At 40.6% G+C, this 23,204-nt stretch overlaps 1 protein-coding gene across 5 annotated transcripts in view; it reads left to right on the forward strand.

Annotated features, from left to right (window-relative positions):
* The window catches only part of ITPR2 (inositol 1,4,5-trisphosphate receptor type 2), a 537,466-nt gene that overhangs the window by 490,814 nt on the left and 23,448 nt on the right, over positions 1–23,204 (forward strand). Inside the window, exon 56 of one of the 5 annotated variants that reach the window (XM_064284464.1) lies at positions 5,955–22,608. The exons of the other annotated variants lie outside the window; for them this stretch is intronic. Within the exon in view, the coding sequence (XP_064140534.1) occupies positions 5,955–5,984 (30 nt within the window). The 3' untranslated portion in view covers positions 5,985–22,608. Of the gene's footprint in view, positions 1–5,954; positions 22,609–23,204 lie in introns of those variants that run through there. 5 annotated transcript variants of the gene reach the window in all.

A 23,204-nucleotide genomic window follows, 5' to 3' on the forward strand; every position in this document is an offset into this window, starting at 1 on the left:
TCTCAAGTAGGAAGAAATTTTATCATGTTTATAGTGGAAACCCTGGTGGCGTAGTGGTTAAGAGCTATAGCTGCTAACCAAAAGGTCAGTAGTGCAAATCCACCAGGTGCTCCTTGGAAACCAACCTATGGGGCAGTTCTACTCTGTTCTATAGGGTGGCTGTGAGTTGGAATCGACTTGACAGCAACAGAGTTTTTTTTTGTTTTGTTTTGTTTTTAATGTTTATTGCAATAGGTTAGATGTTGTAGGGAAGGACAAATTCCCTACCTTCAAGAATCTTGGGCTTAATTGGAGAACATTGTATATAGCCATGAAAGTTAGACAGTAACACCAGGCAGCAACATTTGACTAGCTACAAATGAGGAGCTATCCTACAGGCTGGGAGAGGAAGTTGTGTGTAAAGCAGATCTTCTCTAACTCCTGCTGAGAATTTGCATTTCTAACAAGTTCCCAGGCGATGCTAATGCTGCTGGTTAGGGACCAGTTCTGAGAACCACTTGTAGAGCAGTGGTTATCAAAATTTATCATACATAAAAATCACTTGGGGATCTTGTTAAACTGTAGATTCTGATTCAATATCTGGGGTGGAAATCCAAATTCTCAGCAGGGGTTCGAACCGATTCAAAGCCCTGGTATAAAGGAAAAGAACAGATCTGAGCAACCGATACTAAGAGAGTAGATGGACCCACTCACCTAGATTAGGTTGGGGCCAAATTGTAGTTAATTGTTCAGGGTAAGGAGTTGTGCTTAATCTGACAGACAATGGAGAGACATAGAAGATTTTTTAAGTCCAAGGATTATATGATTTTGAAAAATGGAATTTTTAGGAAATGTCATATGTTCCTGGTATGATGTTGTGAAGGGCTAAGAATCTGAAGGAAGAGACACAGTGGCCGTTGAACTGGTAAGAATATGATGGAAGGACCCTGGAATAGAAAGGAAGGCTTGGGTGGTGGAAAGATTTGACCAAGAATCAAATGGGCCCAGTCCCCCACACCCCGCCTGCCTCTCTCACTATGCTCCAGCCTTCCTTACCTTCTTTCGGAGGTTTTTAATCCTTCCAACCTTGCCATGGTTTTAGGGCCTGGGCTCTTGCTGTTCCCTTCACCTGAAATGGCTTATCCTCAGAAATTAAAATTCTCCTTTTCTGACCAACCCATCTAAAGAAGACCCCAGACCCTCTGTCAGAGCAACTTGTCGTATCTTACCCAAAGCGCCCACCACTATGTGAAATTATTTGCCTATGAATTTGTTAACTATCTTTTTCTGTCTTTGTTTCCTTGGTCACTGTTTCCCAATACCTGGAAGACTCTTTGGAACAAAGAGGGTCTCAACAAATATCTGTTGAATGAATGACTGAAATAACTCATCTCTGAGGATCAGTTTTCTGATTTTTTAATTCCATGATACCAAGTGAAAAACAGATTAAGAAAAATCTTTGCTGACAATGGATTAAGGAGAGATAATAAGAAAACAAGCTTTGAGTTTAGGTGACTAAAATAATAATACTTCTATTAACTGAAATATGAAAATATTATTCTCTCCCCAAAACACTCAGGGAGACAGTGATTTTGGTTGCCAACTCATTCCATAAAATAAGGGGCCATCTAAAGGGCAGTGATTCCCTTGTTTCTAGAGACAGTTAAACTCAAGTTCAGGAGAAAAGACAGAAATTGAAGACTTAGTTGTGGAAATCATACATAAGGCTTATGTTTGTCAATTGGTAATTCCAAAGATTGATTTACTGAAAACTGTTAGTAGAGTTATTTGTAGTTGAATGAAAATTCCACGGGGGCAGATAAAAAACCAAAGGAAGACACTAAGAGATTTTTAGCATAGCAAATAAATTTCAGTATGTAATATTTACATGGATTTTCTCACTATTTAGTCTGAAGTCAGAGCTAGGAGAAGGCAGAGTGTCAGCTGGACTAAAACATCTCTTCCCTTAAGGACCTGACTCTAGGAAAGCTTTCTCCCCAGGTCTGTCGTGCCTTGTGCAGTGATATTGACAAAGGACTCACTCCCCTTTTTTTTCACATGCATTTTGTTTTTCAGCACTTAATTGGAAAGGAGTTTTAGTTCTTAACTAGAAGCTACCAATACCATTTGCCATCGAGTTTACTTCAATTCATGGTGACCCCATGTGTGCCAGAATAGAACTGTCTTCCGTAGGGTTTTCAATGGCTGGTTTCTTGGAAGTGGATTGTCAGGCCTTTCCTCCAAGGCCCCTCTGGGTGGACTCAAACATCTAAGCTTTCATTTAGCAGTCAAGCGTATTAACCATTTGCACCACCCAGAGACTCCATACTCGGCACATGCTCCAACAAAATGCTTCTTCTACACTACCAATAAATTAGATAATATTCTACTATTTCCTAAAACTTATTCCACTTGTCCAAATAACCTGCAGCTCCCAGCTAGACCACTGCAGTTGCCACTAAACTGGGCTTCCTGCTTTCATTCTTGCCCCCGTAACGATTATTCCTCACAAAGTGGTAATTTTTAAATACAAATCAGAGTATGTCATTCCCCTGCTAAGAACCCTTTACTGGCTCCCACTGTAGAATAAAATCAAAACTTCCTGTCCTGGTCTAGAAGCTCTGGCTGCTGCTGTCCTCTGCCTTCTCCTCGTTGACCATCTCCAGCCACACTGGCCTTGCTTTTCCCACCACACACCATGCTTGTTTCCACCTGAGGCCTCTGAGCTTGCTCTTCTCTAGGCCTGCAACACACTGCTGCTTCTCTAATGTCCTTCATATCTCTGCTCAAATGTCATCACCTCAAAGAGGCTTTCTCTGGCAGCCTTCTCAAGAGAGGTCCCTCCCCCCGCCACCTCACCATATCATTCTTTATCCCTGCTTTTTATTTTCTTAAAACACTTGTCACTATCTGAACTTATATTGTATATTTATTCTTTTATTGTGTGTCTCCCTTGTTAGGATGTAACCTGCATTAGGGTAAAGGCTTTATTTTGTTCACTGGTATATCACCAGGACTTAAGACAGTGGTGGTACATAGTAGGTGCTTAGTAATATTTGTTGAATAAATGAGTGAATAGATAAACAAGAAATAAGTAATGATATACCCTTAGTGACTTAGCTTAAACCAAGAAACCAGTTGTCTTTGAGTCGATTCCAACTCATGGCTAGCTTCCTAATAGGGCAGATGATAGCTAATAGGCAAAATAGTACAGCAGTTAAGACCACAGGTGGTAGACTGTCTGAGTTTGTGTTGCAGTTAAGAGCACAGGTAGTAGACTGAGTTTGTGTCCTGGGTTGGCCACTTTTGAGCTGTGTGATCTTGGGCAACCTTAACCTCTCTGTGCCTTAGTGTTCTTCTCAGTTAAAACGTGAAAGAAAAGAAAAAGATAATAATGTTACCTACCTTAACACTTAAAATCATATTTGAATACCTCCAGTAGGAAGTACTCACTTCCTGCCAATACCTGTAACTCTTCAATCTACATTCAGTGGAGCCTCTAATCAGGGGAACCAACAGATCTAAAGTTGACCTCTTGAGATAGAAGACTGGATTAGGAATTAAGAGACCTGACAGAGCTTGGAAAAGTTACATAACTTCCTCTTGCTTCTTTTTGCGAAAAACAATGGAATTGAATTAAAGCGATAAAAATAACCCTTCAAATACTGATATTCTGTGGTTTTATAATCAGTTCCTTCTAGGACAGACTTGAAAGCCAGAGGCCTGAGGGGGTGGGAAATCATATACCAACCTTGAAGACAAGCAGTGGAGCTCTCTTCGTTATTAAGAAGTTCTGCTTATTCAAATGGTCAACAAATAATTCTACAATGTCAGCTAAATTTACTTTGTGGGACATAATCGGTCATGGAAAAACATGGTTCAGTTGGTTATGATTAGGTTACCAGCTCTGGTCTGTACGGAGAAATGACAAAGAAATGGCAATGAAGCTGGAGTCAGATTTAGGTCAACAACCCACGTCATCCATCTCTTTGCTCCACTACTCTCCCTCTAAATTAAGCTCTACCTAAGAAGGATTCGTAATTAGTTCATATCATTAGTGAAAGACAAGGGAATTAGATATAAACGGTGATGGAAACATGGGCTAACACACATGAATGCAATTCCTCCATCTGGCAGCATGCAAATTATTTCACCTGTTCAAATCTTAGTAAATAATTTGTTCCTACGCTCATTCTTATTCTTTCCAAGTATACGTCTTAGTGTGACTCTCTTGCCAGACTTCTTCTCTTCATACAACTTTGGTGTTTTATTGTTCCATTGATTTATCTTTCCCATCTGCATTATATGTTTTTGTAAGATTCCTATATTCGGTTGCAAAGCTGCTTTGTGAAATCTTATTCTTGTCTCCATCTTTGCACCTCTCTCTCTCTCAGTAGTTTGGCAAATGTGAATGGGATAGAAGCTAAGATTACATGATCTTTAATAAAGGAGAAAATATAGAAATCAGGTTAGCTATAGAGAAAAAATCGATCAGGTTGGCAAATCTGTCTATGGTACAAAGAGCAAAATGTTTGTTTCTTGCAGTATTTATCAAACAAGTTTGTTGAGAAGATGGCTAAAATGCTTGTAGAAAAGTAAGGAACCATTTTATTCAATTTAAATGACATTGATGTATTTTTTACATCATGAAATCTTTCAGTATTTCCAACAACAATCCTTGATATAGTATTTTACACAATTGCCTCAAAGGACTCTCAGAGATGAAAGTATATATCTAAGGTTATAAAGTGGATACATCCAATTTATATTTAGTAGAGGCCATTTCAATCACTCCACAGAATTTAGTAGATCAGGAATTGTATCATAAGTTGAAAATTTGGGCAAGTTGAGGTTTTGAATAATCATCAAAGCCCATAGTTAACTATTATTGGTTTTCATCCACCCCAGTTCACGTGGCATATGGGTGATTTTCTGTAGGACCAGGTAGTCAACTTATGTTCTTTTGTGTTTGGTGTGGGAAAAAAAGAGCCATAATACTGGTTTTATAGAGCCAGAAAATTTGTTATTCCAAAATTAGCAGAAAAGATCAAGTGACCTCTTATTCCTTATGGTTATTGGAACTACCAATATAGCAGCCTTTCTAGAGTTGACTGCTCAACAGGTTGCTGTCATTGTTGTTTCTCAAAAGGAAGTGTTCAAGCAAAGCACACCCTCCCTAGATTGAGTATTTTCTTCCTGTGATGAATGTAAAGTGGGGGGTTACAACAGGAGGAGGAACATTTTCTTAAACACTTGCATTCCCTTTAGTATTCTTACATTAAAAGAAATCCTGAAGCAACAGCAAAGAAGAACATGGTAGGTTTTATTAGTTATTCCAACAATGAAAGAATAGATCTTATTTTGAAGATACAAAGGAGACAGGACTGTAGTAGATGATTCCTGATAAAAAACATGCCTGCTACTAATGAAAAATATAAACATAATCTGACACCTAATAAATACCAAAACATCGAACTGAAATTAGCAAAAAGAATTGCCAGTGAAAGCTTTATCGATGGACTGTTGCACAGGGCGTGAAAATAGTTAAAGCTCACGTAGCCCTGCATTGCCTATTTGCAATTTAGTGGGATTTTCTGTTTCCCCTCCCATTGCTGTAATTAAACATTAAACTAGCAGAAAGTCCATTTTCTACATCAAATGGGCAATGTCTTTAGAGTTTGCAAAGGGAATAAGGAAAGCAGAATAAACTGCTTCATGAAGAGACTGATCATTGTAGGAAAATGAGAATATTTGCTGCATAATCACTGAAAACCCGTCAGCAAACAGAAGAGGATCTTTAACTGGTAATTAATTTAAAATAGATTTCTCTTCTGGTGCCTTTTAAAAGAAATCATGTGTATTATTTTTGTTTTCTAGTTTAAAATAATTTCTAGTTTTCTTGGTAAATTTGACAATGTGCAAGTGTAATACTATATTACCTAAAAATACTCAAATCAGAAATGGTTTCTTTCCAGGTGCCAGTTGTGGGATCAGTATTTGTATGAGAATTTCTCCCATTCAACACTAACCATTGTACCTGGTCATCCTTGCCACCCTTGTCATTTGACATCATCGTAATCAGAATTGTTTTTAAGAAACATCCTCCTAAACCCTCTAAATGATAGATATGCCTTTTAATGAAAACATTTTATGCTTTTAAATAATTATTTATTATTTAAAAATATTATTCACTATTTTCTATGAAAAACATCTTTTCTGCTTCTTCTACGATGAATACACAGAGGAGTAAATTTGTTTTAAGCATTTAACTGTAAACTACCATATATAATGACAAGCAAGGATGAACAATTTAATGTTTCTAGGATGTAAATACCTTCTTTCACCAACATAAACGCGACTATACACATGGACCTTGCCAGATGGAACACACAGAAATCAAATTGACTACATCTGTGGAAAGAGACAATGAAAAATCTCAATATCATCAGTCAAAACAAGGCCAGGGGCCGACTGTGGAACAGACCATCAATTGCTCATATGCAAGTTCAAGCTGAAACTGAAGAAAATCAGAGCAAGTCCAAGAGAGCCAAAATATGACCTTGAGTATATCCCACCTGAATTTAGAGACCATCTCAAGAATAGATTTGACGCATTGAACATTAGTGACCGCAGACCAGACAAGTTGTGGAATGATATCAAGGACATCATCCATGAAGGAAGCAAGAGGTCATTGAAAAGACAGGAAAGAAAGAAAAGACCAAGATGGATGTCAGAGGAGACTCTAAAACTTGCTCTTGAGCATTGAGCAGCTAAGGCAAAAGGAAGAATTGATGAAGTAAAAGAACTGAACAGAAGATTTCAAACGGCATCTCGAGAAGACAAAGTATTGTATCATAATGACATGTGCAAAGAGCTGGAGATGGAAAACCAAAAGGGAAGAACACGCCCGGCGTTTGTCAAGCTGAAAGAACTGAAGAAAAAATTCAGGCCTCAAGTTCAAATAGTGAAGGATTCCATGGGGAAAATATTAAACGATGCAAGAAGCATCAAAAGGAGATGGAAGGAATGCACAGAGTCATTATACCAAAAAGAATAGTTGACATTCAACCATTTCAAGAGGTGGCATATGATCAGGAACCGATGGTACTGAAAGAAGAAATCTAAGCTGCTCTGAAGGCATTGGCAAAAAACAAGGCTCCCGGAACTGATGGAATATCAATTGAGATGTTTCAACAAACAGATGCAGCGCTGGACATGCTCACTTGTCTATGCCAAGAAATATGGAAGACAGCTTCCTGGCCAACTGACTGGAAGAGATCCATATTTATGCCTATTCCCAAGAAAGGTGATCCAACTGAATGTGGAAATTATAGAACAATATCATTAATATCACACACAAGCAAAATTCTGCTGAAGATCATTCAAAAACGGCTACAGCAGTATATCGACAGGGAACTGCCAGAAATTCAGGCCAGATTCAGAAGAGGACGGGGAACCAGGGATATCATTGCTGATGTCAGATGGATCCTGGCTGACAGCGGAGAATACCAGAAGGATGTTTACCTGTGTTTTAGTGACTATGCAAAGGCATTCGACTGTGTGGATCATAACAAACTATGGATAACACTGCGAAGAATGAGAATTCCAGAACACTTAATTGTGCTCATGAGGAGCCTTTACATAGATCAAGAGGCAGTTGTTCAGACAGAACAAGGGGATACTGATTGGTTTAAAGTCAAGAAAGGTGTGCATCAGGGTTGTATTCTTTCACCATACCTATTTAACCTGTATGCTGAGCAAATAATACGAGAAACTGGACTATATGAAGAAGAATGGGGCATCAGGATTGGAGGAAGACTCATTAACAACCTGCTTTATGCAGATGACACAACCTTGCTTGCTGAAAGTGAAGAGGACTTGAAGCATTTACTGATGAAGATCAAAGACCACAGCCTTCAGTATGGATTACATCTCAACATAAAGAAAACAAAAATCCTCACAACTGGACCAATGAGCAACATCGAGAAAAGATTGAAGTTGTCAAGGATTTCATTTTACTTGGATCCACAATCAACAGCCGTGGAAGCAGCCGTCAAAAAATCAAAAGACGCATTGCATTGGGCAAATCTGCTGCAAAGGACCTCTTCAAAGTGTTGAAGAGCAAAGATGTCACCCTAAAGACTTAGGTGCGCCTGACCCAAGCCATGGTATTTTCAGTCACATCATACGTGTGTGAAAGCTGGACCATGAATAAGGAGGACCGAGGAAGAATTGACACCTTTGAATTGTGGTGTTGGTGAAAAATATTGAATATACCATGGACTGCCAAAAGAATGAACAAACCTGTCTTGGATGAAGTGCAGCCAGAATGCTCCTTAGAGGCAAGGATGGCAAGACTGCGTCTTACATACTTTGGGCATGTTGCCAGGAGGGATCAGCCCTGGAGAAGGACATCATGCTTGGCAGAGTACAGGGTCAACGGAAAAAAGGAAGACCCTCAAGGAGGTGGATTGACACAGTGGCTGCAACAATGAGCTCAACCATAACAACGATTGTAAGGATGGCGCAGGACTGGGCAGTGTTTCGTTCTGTTGTGCATAGGGTCACTATGAGTCGGAACCAACTCAACAGCACCTAACAACAACAACAGGACGTCGTGTGTACTTAATGAAAATTTTGTGCTATTACTTCTGAACTCCTATGTAATGAGTCTGAGGATAGAATAGGTCAAGGAAAAAACAATGGTTTGAGAAAAAAATGATTCATGTAATTAAAGTTGCAGGAGCCATTTCTTGAATCCTTGTGTGTTTGGGGAAACTTACAATGCCCTACTCTTTATATTAAAAAATATTGTTAGATACTCAGGCTTGAAAAATCACTAAGCTTCAAATTAAATTTTCATTCTATTATAGTGGAATTGTTCATTTTCTTTTCCTCATGTCCCTCTGAGTTCAGTCATGAAAACTGTGTGACTTGCTTAGTTTCCAGTTTAACCTTTCTAGTAAACCCTGAAGTAAAACTGTGGTTTGCTTTTGTATTCTAGCCGATCCAGTGTGATTCTCGTGAGTTTTGTTTCACAATTGATGTTCATTGCTGTCATTCCCAAATTACCCAGATAGCTGTAGTCAGAATATTGCTTTGCTAAAAATACTTTGTCTTAGATGAAACAAGCTTGCAGTGATATCAGGATACTACCAGGAAAGGCTTACAGACCTGCAGGTCACCCATGTGGTTTCTCACGGACAGCGCCCCAGACAGGCCCTCTCTTAGGTGACAAAGTTTCAGAGTCCAGTCCCAAACATTACAGGCCCAGACACTAGATCCCAGCAGGGTGCACGGAATGAACTGGGGTGGGAACACACTAATCAGAGTCAAAAGAAGGAGATGTGGATAGATCAGAATGCCTATGCATTGATTTAACAAAATAAATTATAATTTCCAAGCAGAACGGACATGGCTGGCCCATGTGTTTTCTCCTAAGAAGCCAGGATTATAATCAGGAGTTTGCTTAAAGAGCAAAGGATTGGAGCAACGGGAGTTGGTTACATGCTCCCAGTGTTAGTGGATCAGACTGAGATAGGCTGATGTGACATCATTGCTTGTGTAGCTGTAGGTGAGGTGTTAAACTAGAACTTGAATCCTGAGTGTGAGCCCTGTCTTCACCACTTATTAGTTCTGTGAAAGTCCATTAATGTATTTACCCATTATCAACAGCTCATCAACACTACGTGCTGGGTATTGTTTCAGTCACTGGGGGAGCAGCAGTAAACAAAACAGACAAAAATCCCCACTCTCATGAAGTTTATGTTTGAATAGTAGGCAATACACAAAATAAACAAATTCAGTAGTATGTTAGATAGTGGTGAGTGCTGCAATGAAAACTAAAGTAAGGAAGGGAGAGTAACCAGGGTGGTAGAGTCAGTTTTAAATAAAATGAAATGATAAGCATAAATATGACAGCACCTGGCCCATTATATTTATTCTAACTTATTATTGTTAGCTGCCTTTGAGTCAATTTTGACTTATTACTACTCTTATCTTCCATGACGAACAAGCAGGACCTAGCCAAAATTCCCCAGGAAAGTGCTGGAGACATAAATCCCTTTCTGCCTCGTTGGGTGGCCCCGTTTGTTCCAAGCTGGCCACCCTTCTCCAGATGAGTTGCCTCTAGATATGCTACTTCCATTGAATGGGTTACAGCTGGGTCTTTCTTTTACCTGGAAGATATTTTATCCTTAAGGTATTATTGCAAACATTTCATTTATCACATGTTGAGTTTTTACCTGAACTCAATTCCCAGCCAATGCACCTCATACATAGCCATCACCTGTCTGTCAGTGGAGGCTTGCATGTTGCCATGATGCTGAATAGGTTTCAGGGACTAGGAGGAAAAGCCTGACAATCTGCTTCCAGAAGTCAGCCAGTGAAAACTGTATGTATCACAACAGTCTGATCCTCAACAAATCATGGGTATGGCACAGGTCTGGGTAAGCGTTTCATTCAGTTGTGTATGGGATCACCATGTGTCAGAGGCTGACTCCATGGCAGCTAACAGCAGCATACCAGAGCAATTTGCAGGACTCTCTTCCAAGTTAATCATCTTGGAAATGGACAAAGAAAAGGATGCTAATACATTAATGATCTCAGGAGAAAGGGTCTTGGGACCTGGAAATTTAAGAGAATAAGAAACTACTATTTCTGGTTCTGAGTTTCTCATTATCTGTGTGACATTGGTTAAGCTGTGACACCTGTGTGCCTTGGTTTCCTCTCCTGTGCCTACCCTTCACAGAGTTCATGAAGGAATGAAATGAGATAATAAATACAAATGCACGATTGACATATGTGATGGAAACGGTGTTAATTTTAATAATGTTATCAATGTATTGATTGGTTCAAAGCACTTTTCCTTTCATATCTGTTCCTATCTATGCCCACAAACCTAAGAAGAGTTGAGGTGATAAAGCAAGAGCTTAGAAAATCCTAGGGCTACAAAGAGCTAGTCCAATCTCCCTCCCGCTCAGGAAACCTTCTTCCAAGAAAGGCTCAGAAAACAAACCTGAATCACCCAAGATCAATAGCCATTCACTTTCTGATCTTTTGTCTGCCAGTTATACAGCCTGTCCACCACACTGCACTGCACAGACATGAATGGCAGTGATGGTGCTGACCGCACTAGAAGATACCTGTGAGAAGGTTGGGTAGCTGCGTAATAGCTGGGGTTTAAAGTTATATCAAGAGAATGAGAAGTTCAGATTTGATAGATGTGATAAAAGGGAGCCATTGATGGTGTTTGAAAAGCAGCTAAAGAGAATGGTATTTAAGGAGTCCATCAGCACTTCACAGGCTGTATTAGATAGGAAGGGTCTAGTGTGGCAGACAAATTCATCAGTGATTAACTACAAATAGTAGGTGATGGAGAGATGACATCCACATTCTAGCATGTATACCTCCATGCATTAATATTTGTGTATTTGCTGGGTTTGTGTGTCAGGCACTAAGCAGAGAAAATTATTCATGGTCCTTAGTGCATGTGACATCAGGCAAAGATGGAAAAATGTGTTTTCTAAAATGTTATATTGGCATTTAGATCCCAGAAGTGCTACGTAAATTGTTTTATTTTTGGTAGCAAACACATCCTTGACAGCTTTGGATTTAAGCTTACACTCAGACTGGAGATAAATTGCCAGTGACCAACTCTGAGGGAGGACCTGTTCAGTAAGGTGGGTGAACCTGGCCAGGTGCATGTTGCTCTGTGAATCACCTGCAACATGAGGTTGCACATGATGCCATCCTGCTTTAAAGGAGCTTGAGCTTTGACTCCAACTTGAGGCCTGGGTACACAGTGCCCATCAGTCCCTGGACTCCAAGCCACATGGAAGCAGAGCATATCAGAAGCACCTCATTGCCCTATCCAGCCATCATAAGTGCATTTATTAGAATGGGATTCTACACAATAAGGCAGTGATATTGTGAAGCAGAGAATAGTAGACTTCTGTATTAAAAGTAGGATTTAGCTGGTAGAAAGTTTACGCTTCACATTGCATCAGCTCATTTTGTAAATTGGAATTTGCAATAAATACTTTTATAAATAAAAATCAGTATAAAGAAGATTTTCCTAAATTTGCTCCTTTACCTGATAAAAAAAAAAAAAATTTTTTTTTACCTGATAGTACACAACAAAACAATCTCTGCCTGGCATTATACACTAGGCGTGTTATTGAAATGTTGCACATAAATGGATTTTGTGTTGAAAATTGAATATTTGCAGTGTACCTGGGGAAATAACTACTTAAAGAAATCTTGTGATTATTCCTTTAGGGAAGAATTCTTTTAGGATGAATAGTAAACCATCTTTTTTGTTTGTTTTTATAAATTTGGTTTTTATATATCCCATTAGCCTAAAGACATTTGCATCTTAGGTTAAGATAATTAGGTTATCTTTTTTCCCAGAAGTAGTTAGTAATTGTATACAATCTAAACCAATACAAGCTGCGTTTTAGAATTGTATTGCCAAATCATTCCTCACACGTGTCAGTAAATTTAAAAAAGAGTTATGAGACAATGAGGAGGGGTCAACAAAGATTACTCTGAGGAACAGAAATGTGGGGAAATTATTCTAAACCTAATATGTAAACCATGACAAGGGATGGAAATAATAACCAAATTTCTTAAACAATGTTGTAGGGGTGTTGCTATCGTTCTAACAGATAACATCATTTCCAACCCAATTCTGAACTTAAATGTGAGGCTATTGGTAACATTCTTTTAAATTCTGAATCAGTACCTAGCTTCCAAAAAATTATTAAACTTTGGGGTGAACAACTGTACTGACTTTTTAAAATACTTATCACTGTCACACAAAGATATAATCAAAGCATTAGTAGTAGTATGGAAAAAAAAAGAATATGTTCTTATTTACTTGGTGAAATTTACAGGCCGTAAGAAAGAACCTCTATTGAAGAGCTAGGGATAAATTTGAGTCCAAAAGGACCTTGGAAGTCTTGGCTACTAACACTGGCAAGACCATCAATTTTCCATTCCTGGTGATAAATTTTAAATCCAAATAAATCCTGTTTGTTAGGGTACTAAAAAGCCTTGTCAGCTCTGAAGTTAAGTAGGCATGCATCCACTGGCTGTGTTTTGAAGCCACAAACCAGGCCAAAGTGCAGACATTTCCTATAATCTAAATTTTCAAGTGCAGAGTTATGGCACAGCCAAGAATGGCTCTAAGGGCCAGGCTCTTTTAATACAATCCATAGCATGGCCATGGGATTTGGGTCCAGGCAAAGCTAAAGGTCATTGTCACTTCTCCAGCTGCAACAATGAGGCCAGAGTGGGATGGGGACAGGGGCAGATTAACCAGTAAGCAAGGTACCCATGGGTTTATGTACATTTGCTTATAGAGTACACACTTTCACGTGGGTTTCACCCATTTTTGATGTGGTAAAAAACAGATGAAATTGTGCACTACGGATTAGTAAGTAAACACAGGTAAGCCCATGCATACCTTGCTTTTGGGTCATCCATCCCTGAATGGGTAAGACATTTACTTGATGTGTGGCATGATTCTCTGAGCCCTCTCAGGTATTATTTATTATGAGTAATAAATATCATATGATTTATTATTATAGGATTAATAGAGTGAATGTGGAATGTGGAAGATCTACAAATACACTGGAAAATAAGCCTCGTGGCTTTCTTTCAAAGTAACAGTCCAAATACAAATGGGGTCAGCTGCTGACTGTGTGGGCGCCACCCCTTGGGAAATCTGGCCACAGGCTGCCGTTTCAAAGACGTGGAGCCAGAAATAGCATTCTTCCTTTCTGGGATAGCTTCTTTCCTTTTGTATGTTGGTGATTTTCAAACAGTAGATTTTGAAAGCCATGGCAACTTGAGGAATCTACATTTTTATAAGTGGGAGCACATAGGCAAAAGTTGTACTTGGGGAAATGGAACAAATGAATAGGCTCTGGATTCCCGCAAAGTTACCAAGCAGAGGGGTTGGGAAAGAATGGAGGGAAAATCCTCTGAAACCCAAAAATAGCAATGGACATGGGAAAAATTGAAAACTCATATCAGGGTGACTCTTTTTTCTTGTCCCTGAAAATCTGTTGACTTCAGAACGTCGTAATCCCATGAGCCCTGTTACAGATCATTCCTCCCACTCTCTTGTTTTCTTTGCCCTTAAACATATGGTCCCACATGCTACACCTACACTGCCCTGTCCTGACTCCTACCAAAAGCATGTCATAAATCTTTCACTGATGTGGAAAGACATTGCACCCAGTCCTCTAAATACATCATTTTATTAAATTATGACAGAAATTCTAAAAGATAGGCATTATTATCTACATTTTCAGAGGAAGACAAGTAAGTAATAATCTCTGATCACTTGCCAATGAGAGGCAAAGCTGGGATTCAGAAGAAATCAGGCTGCCTCCAAACCGCTGCCCTCCAACCCCTGCCTTTTCAATCCCAGCCTGCGCATTGGTTCCCCTCACATGTGAGCATCCTTTCATTTGGGGCTGTCAAGAGTGGCTTTACCTGGATTAGTATCGACATAATCAGTGGATGGTATAAACAGTTAACATGCTCAGCTTGAGCCCTCCCAGAGGCACCTCAGAAGAAAGATCTGGTGATTTACTTCTAAAAAAAAAAATCAGTCACTAAAAACCCTATGGAGCACAGTTTTACCCTGACACACATGGGATTGCCATGAGTCTGAATTGACTCTCTAGTGACTGGTGTTAATATGGAACATAGACTTTTCCAGCATGGTACAGGGCACTTCACCTTGTTCCTGGATATTTCTTATCTCCAGACCCTTGAAAACCTACAGTAACAGGAACAGAGCTCTTTTCTCCTTCTTCATCCCCTGTGTTGGCCTCTGAATTCCTTCATTTATTCAGTCTGTATTTAGTGGAAGCCTACTAGGTGTCAGACACTGTTCTAGACTCTAAGAAGAGAGACAAACCCCTGCACTCCTAGAACTTTCTTCCTATGACTGAAGGCAGACAAATAACCATCAAATGTAGGTAATGTTACATGATGATGAAAGGAAAGAAAAGTGAGCTAAAGCAATAGAAAGGGATGGAAATACCATATTAGATAGGGTTATCAGGGACAGTCTGTCTGGGTAGGTAACATTTGAGCAGAGACCTCAATGGAATGAAGGAACAAGCCATGAAGAGATCTAGAGATCAGCACAGTCCCAGCCCTCACAGGACTGGGTGGTTCCTGTGAGAGGACCACCAACCAATGCTAGTGAGGGAGGCAGATGGTGGTGATCAAAGGTACAGAAGGGGAGAGAGCAGAGACCAGATCGTGCAGGGCCCCTTAGGCTAGGAAAGGAGTTTAGGTTTCGTGCTAGGAAAATTTATTCTAAAAAAAAAAAAAATGGGAGACTGCTTTCACTTTTTGATTCTGGGAAGCGTCCACCGTCATCAATTATATGTAGTGCACAAAATTCTCTCCTGACAAGGAAATGGGTAGAACACCTTAAATAGTTTAATCCTGAGAGCATCTCAGGCTGATGGGTTTCAAATTAACCCCTCAGGCAGAATGGGCAGGGGGCAGGGACAATGTATGTAAGATCACAATCCAACAGTATCCTTTTCCTGCTGGGGTTCAGCAAAGAACATGGATAGCTACTCAAATTTTTATTTGCGATAAAGACACCCTGGATAAATCTTTCTGCTCTGCATGGGCATATCCTAGATATGTATATAGCAGCAGGTCTCTGTGTGTGTTCTTTCTTTTGTAGCTCTCTTTGAAATAATCCAATTGAATGCCCACTATTTATTTATAGGTCTCAGACAAGGAACAATTAGAAAGGTAGATGCCTGACTAGCCCAATGACCTGAACTACCTGCCCTGCAGCTTCACAAATTGCCGGGCCTGACCCTCAGAGTTACTGATTCTATAGACCTGGGGTACATTCTAAGAATTTGATATTTCTAACCATTTCCCAGGTAATGTTGATGCTGCTAATGGGGAAACACACTTTGAGAACCACTCTCTTCTTCTTAAGTAGAGTTTTTAAGACAAAGAAAATAAAGATAAACAGTTAAAAGAACAATTAGAGAAAATATCTTAATAGCATGGACAAAGATGTGATGAAACCCATGTGAAATTGTTCATTACAGATTAGTAAGTAAACACAATTAAACCTGTTCATATCTTTCTTACTGTAAGCCAGTGCATACCTTGCTTACTGGTTAATCCACCCCTGGCAGAACCCCTTGTACAAATCTAGCCAAGAAATCCTCAAATCTGCCCTTTAGGCAACCTGAGCCTAGTGCCACCACTGGCTCTTCAGGTTTTCTGAATCATATTTGAAAGATAATATTGCCCTTTTTTGTTTTCGTTGTTGACTTTTTTCAGACAAGATAAATCTTGATGTAAACAGGCTCTCTTAGGAGAATAACATCCAAAATACATATGTAAATGCAGAATAACTGAAAGACGCAGAAGGATTATTAAACCATTAAGCCAGTAAACTGAAAACTCAGATGGAAATGTATGCTAAGATCAAGAGTGTCTTTGATGTACTAGGAGACTTCCACTGTCATTCTGGCTATGTCATTTATCTTCTGGTGTATGAGTTTGGGTCAGTGGTTTAAACTATCTTTAAGGCCTCTTCCCTCTCTATTAGTAAGAGGCATTCTCCAGTGGTGTGCTGATAAATGTTAAACAACCATTTCTGGGGGTGGGGGTGGTCCTGATTATAGCATTTGCCAATTTCCATGGTGTAAATATTACCACTATGGCTGATTTCAAGCTACCAACGTGGTATCTCTGAATGGAGAGGTAGGGAGAGATGTGCACAAATGACTCTCACAGATGGCTTGACCCAGTTCTCTTCTCTGGAAAAACAACTGTGATGTTCTGGCCCAATAATCCATTTTGAGAGCTAAATCATCTAGTCTGTACATTCACATTAATCATGTTAACCAAATATTTTGAGATCTGTGAATGCAATTTTATCCTCCAGGAGGTGTTGTCTGTCAAGCATGCATTCCAAAACAGTCACTTCTGATTTCAGTGCCCCCTTGGCTGACATGGTGGTGGTACCCCTTCCCTGTGCCCACTCCTGCCACCCTTGCCCAAACCACCATTAATGCCCACCTTTTTTTTAGACGTCTACAGTGGTCTGTAAACAGGAGTCCCTATCATGTTCATTCTGCAAACATCAGCCAACGTGTTCTGTTTCATTTTTGCTGTTGTCCGATACCATTCATCTATTTAAAATCTTCCAATGGCTTCCATTGTGTACGAGGCTCTTTATAACTACTCCTAGCCCACATCCTTCCTTCTGCCTCCTTACTTCCTTCCTTTTTTCTTTGTGTTCAGAGTCTTTCCCTCTTGAAACACTTGTAGAAAGACAGCAACAGGGATCCAGGAGAATACTGCTGCAAACCCTTTTGTTCCTTGGTCACTCACAGCTGGCTGGCAAACAAGCCTCCTCATCACTATATTAATCAGAGTGTTCCCCCAGATTCTAGAAACCTTTGATGGATTGGGCTCTAATCTCTGAGTCTGATTCTTCTATGGCTCCTAGGAGTCAGCTGGTGATGCCACAAAGTGGCTCTGGGTGCGGGCTCTGCTACTGTCTCTCTGAGTGTTTCCCACCCTAGTTTCTGCTCAAGGTTGGGTCCAGTGCCCCATCCTCTGTAGCCTTCCAGAAACTTCACATCACAGGTGCTGCCATAGCCCAGAGTCCTTTGCCCTTTCATGTTCCCAGTACTGACTTGGCAATCCTGCTAAAGTTATCAACAGGATCACTGTAGCTCCCCAGCATTGCTTAGTTGCTGTTGGGTCTGGACCCTCTTAGACCTCCCGAACCTTGGAACATTGCCTTCTTGCTGTGACTTTGTTCCTGGATGCTCTGTCAGTTGAGAATAGATAAAGACTCCACCAATAACAGATGTAGAGGCCCAAGGGCCATGGTTAGCTTTGTCAGGGGTGAGAGACCTAGGACCAAAAGAGAATGCACAAGCAGTGTCACTCCTGTGTGCAGCCACTGCCCGCTTACTCCTGGACAGACAGAAAGTTCCTATAGGGAGACCTGGGGCAAGAGAGAAGGAGGAGGTATCAGCCAAGGATGCAAAGTGGGTTCTCTGGGCTGTGGTCTCTGCTCACACTACAAGCTATTTTCCAATGGATGAGACTAGTCAGTTGCCACCACAGCCACACAGCTAAGCTGAAGGGTCCACATCATACATACACACCTTGCGTCAACTTCTATTTTCCCAGGTCACTGCCAAGAGCCCAGCTTTTCAAAATTGGTGCTTTCTCCGGTTACCTGGGATGGGTAGGCATTGATGGTCACAGTTCTCTCAGCCCCCAGATAGCCGAGAGCTACCATCTGGCACACAGAATAGACTTTCGCAGAACAGCTTGCTGGTGATGGCCCAGTACATGCAGTGCTCTTGCCCTTGGAATGCCTGTTGCATGAGGCCAGGGTCCTCTCTATTTTCTGGCTTTACCACTACCCACCTCCCTACCAGTCTGAAAATGTTCTCAGGACAGGTATTTTGATCCACTAGTCTTTGAAACTCCAGAGCCCAACACTCTTCCTGACACACTACAGCTCTTTCATAAATGTTTGTTGAATTATTTTGATCCAATTTTCAGCTGAAAGGCATCCACAGTCACTCCAGCTTCTAAGGGCAGAAAGCAGCATATGGGCATCAAGCTTTCACTTCCACGGAAGATTTTAGAGCCTGCAGGAACATGGTGCGGGGTAGGCCGTCCGAACCTCTCCACATGCCTGGGCCGGGAACGGGTCAAGTCCCGCTCCCACTGTGGTGTGCTCCATATGAAACAAAGGTGTGGTTGAATTGGACCATCTCTCAGTCTGTAACTTTCGGACTCTAATCCTGTGACCCTGCTAAGATCAACAGCCCTGATAAATCATTTTCATCCCAGCAGTCCCCTCCTTCGTCGACACTTTCACTGGGCCTGTTTTTCTCTTTGCTTTCGGGACCAGTGATAGATTAAATAGGCCTTGTCCCTGGAAAGCTCCCCAGACCAGCAGTCATGTTCTTACAACACCCTGGAGCTACCATGGAGAAAGAGGCCAGGTGGAGCACAGCAGTGATCCCAGTTGTTGTCAAGCTGACTCCAACTCATGGCCAATTTATGTGTGTCAGAGTGGAACTGCGTCCATAGGGTTTTCAGTGGTTGATTTTCAGAAGTACATCACCAGGCTGTTCTGGGTGGATTCAAACCACCAGCCTTTAAGTTAGCAGGCAAGCACGTTAACTGTTTGTACCACCCAGGGACTGTGCATCAATGATTGTTATTTGGTGCTACTGTGTCGATTCCAACCAATTCATAATAACTCCATGTGATAGAGTAGAACTGCACCATAGGATTTTCTTGGTTGTAATCTTTACAGAAACAGATCACCAGGTCTTTCTCCCACGGAGTGGCTGAGTACGTTCGAACAAACAACCTTTTGATTAGCAACAGAGTGCTTAACCATTGTGCCAACAAGGCTCCTTACAGCAATGATACCAGTGGCTATTACTTACGGACCACGAGTTAGGTGCCATGCACTGCTCTAAGGGCTCCAACCACTGTACACATTGCCTAGCAGCATAAACAGACTTTATATTTGAATAGTGCTTTATAATGTTCAAAACATTCTTACACATAATGTGAGCTTGACATTTGCACATTTAGATTTAAAATACATATATCAAGGTATGACAACGACACTGCTTTATAAAATAATTCAATACAGGTCTGCTCTGGAGAACTAACACATTTAAATTTTTCTGAATTCATGCAAGTTTGGTAATCTGCCACACTTACAGGAACATGCCAGGTATGGAAGGAAGATGCAGCCATGGTAAATAATGGTGGAAAAATGAAGCTTCAAGTCCTATTACATGTTATTTTCTCATTTATTTATTGTGCTTTAGGTGAAAGTTTACAAATCAAGTCAATCTCTCATACAGAAAGTTATACACACCTTGCTAGACAATCCTAGCTGCTCACCTTCTAATGAGACAGCACATTCCTCCTCTCCACCCTGTATTCCCCATGTCCCTTCAACCAGCTACTGTCCCCCTCTTCCTTTTCATCTCGCCACCAGACAGGAATTGCCCACTTAGTCTTGTATGTCTACTTGAGCCAAGAAGCTCACTCCTCACCAGTCTCATTGTCTATCTTATAGTCCAGTCCAATCTCTGTCTGGATAGTTGGCTTCGGGAATGGTTCCAATCTTGGGCTAACAAAGGGTCCAGGGACCATGACCGTCAGGGTCCCTCCAGTCTCAGTCAGATCATTAAGCCTGGTCTTTTAGCGAAAATTTGAGATCTGCATCCCACTGTTCTCCTGCTCCATCGGGGGTTCTCTGTTGTGTTGCCTGTCAGGGCAGTCATCGGTGGTAGCCAGGCACCATCTAGTTCTTCTGGTCTCTGCCTGATGGAGTCTCTGGTTTATGTGGCCCTTTCTGTCTCTTGGGCTCATCTTAACCATATTTCTTTGATGTTCTTCATTTTCCTTTGCTCCAGGTAGGTTGAGACCAATTGATGCATCTTAGATGGCCACTTACTAGCGTTTAAGACCCCAGATGCCTCTCACCAAAGTGGGATGTAGAACGTTTTCTTAATATATTTTGTTATGCCAGTTGACCTAGATGTCCTCTTAAACCGTGGTCCCCAGACCCTTGTCCCTGCTATCCTGGCCTTTGAAGCATTTGGTTGTATTCAGGAAGCTTCTTTGCTTTTGCTTTAGTCTGGTCGTGCTGACTTCCCCTGTGTTGTGTGTTGCCCGTCCCTTCACCTAAAATAATTCTTGTCTACCATCTAGTTAGTGAATATCCCTCTCCCTCCCTCCCCAACCTCGTAACCATCAAAGAATATTTTCTTTTGTGTTTAAACTTTATCTAGATTTCTTATAATAGTTGTCTCATACAATATTTGTCCTTTTGCAGCTGACTAATTTCACTCAGCATAATGCCTTCCAGATTCCTCCATGTTATGAGATGTTTCACAGATTCATCATTGTTCTTAATCATTGGGTAGTATTCCATTATGTGAATATACCATAATTTATGTATCCGTTCATCCACTGATGTGCACCTTGGTTGCTTCCCTCTTTTTGCTGTTGTAAACAGTGCTGAAATAAACATGGGTGTGCATATATCTGTTCGTGTAAAGGCTCTTATTCGTCTAGGATATATTCCAAAGAGTGGAATTGCTGGATAATATGATAGTTCTATTTCTAGCTTTTTAAAGAAGTACCAAATTGATCTCCAAAGTGGTTGTACCATTTTACATCCCCACCAGCAGTGTATAAGTGTTCCAGTCTCTCCACAACCTCTCCAACATTTATTGTTTTTGTATTTTCTGGATTAATGCCAGCCTTATTGGGGTGAGATGGTATCTCATTGTAGTTTTGATTTGCATTTCTCTAATGGCTAATGATCGTGAGCACTTCCTCATGTATCTTTTAGCCACCCGAATGTTTTCTTTGGTGAACTGCCTGTTCATATTCTTTGCCCATTTTTTAGTTGGGTTATTTGTCTTTCTGTTGTTGAGGTTTTGCAGTATTTTGTAGATTTTAGAGATTAGACCCTGATCGGATTTGTCGTAGCCAAAAATTTTGTCCCAGTCTGTAGGATGTCTTTTTGCTGTTTTGGTAACATCTTTTGATGAGCGTCGTGTTTTATTTTTAGGAGCTCCCAGTTGTCTAGTTTCTCTTCTGGTGTTTGTGCATTGTTAGTTATGGTTTGTATTCTGTTTATGCCATGTATTAGGGCTCCTAGTGTTTTCCTATTTTTTCTTGCATGATCTTTACCATTTAGGTTTTATATTTAAGTCTTTGATCCATTTTGAGTTATTTTTGTGCATGGTGTAAGGTATGGGTCTTGTTTCATTTTTTTTTTGCAGATGGATATCCAGTTATGCCAGCACCACTTGTTAAAGAGACTGCCTTTTCCACATTTAACTGACTTTGGGCCTTTGTCAAATATCAGCTGCTCATATATGGATGGATTTATGTCTGGATTCTCAATTCTGTTCCATTGGTCTATGTATCTGTTGCTGTACTAGTACCAGGTTGTTTTGACTACTGTGGCGGTATGATAGGTTCTAAAATCAGGTACTGTGAGGCTTCCCACTTTATTTGTAACATGTTATTTTCTTAAAGCAGCAAAGTTTACTTTTCTTCCCTGTCTCTTTTTAAAACAAGTTCCTAATATTTTCATATATTTGTGATTCCAGGAACAGTGTTTTGGTTTTCAAAGAACACAGCTAGGTCTTTTGTCTCTCACTTCTAGTCTTTAACATTGGCGAAACAAGAGTATATTTTCTAGCCCAACCTTCCTTCCTCATGGGCCCTGGGCCTGCACCTGCACCCCTATAAGAACCAACCTTTTCGTGCCCTTATCAAGCAGTACTTGTTATGTGAAAGTGGAGTGTTCTGCACTAGGCGAGGGAGTTAGGGACCCAGACACTAGTGCTGTGGGTGCCTTTTTTAATTTTTCGAAATACTGCCTAACCTGTCGTCAAGGCCACGCTGTTGCTACAGAGATGAGAAGCGCACCCTGCCCCTAGTTATATTAGGCAGAGATGGGGATGGGGTACGTGAGGCACCTCCCCTTAACTGGAATGATTGCATTGACTTCATATTTTTTTTTCCTAGAGCTGAATTTCCAGGAAAGTAGGAGTGGTGTCTTTCCCTTGTACATCCTCCAGTAAGGGTAATAGGTGCATTGCTAGTGTTCCTTTTCAGAGCCATTTCTGCTGACGTCTTTAGACCAAAAGGCCAAAGAGAGTAATGCAGCAGGTCATGCTGAGGCTCTGGGGAAAATGGAATAGTGTTCATACACCTCAGCCTAGGAGGGTTTGCAAACCAGTGTTAGAATGGAAAATGCAGTATAAATAAGAGGATGGTAACCAAGAAAATCCTCAGGAAATGGACTTATTTGTGAGACAGAATGTGACAGCACGTTCCAAAGCACGGCAATAAAGTCTGGAAATGTAGGAGAAGGTACCTAGTAAATGGTTTATTGATATCACTTTACAATACATAATAGGTGCAGTGAGTTGCCCGTCATTAGCAGTACTTCAAAGCACTCTGCAAAACTGCAATGAACGTCCAGCGTTAGTTCATTTCCATCAGTCCCTGCACATGCATCTCTGATGCACTGCCTAGAGGGCTTGTGTCTCTGATTTTCACTAAATAAACCAGCTCCTTTCATAATACCCCAGACGAAGCAATCAAGGAAGTTCAAGCTATTAAAAAAA

This window comes from Loxodonta africana, chromosome 4 (assembly GCF_030014295.1).
Source record: "Loxodonta africana isolate mLoxAfr1 chromosome 4, mLoxAfr1.hap2, whole genome shotgun sequence".
Lineage (NCBI taxonomy): Eukaryota > Metazoa > Chordata > Mammalia > Proboscidea > Elephantidae > Loxodonta > Loxodonta africana.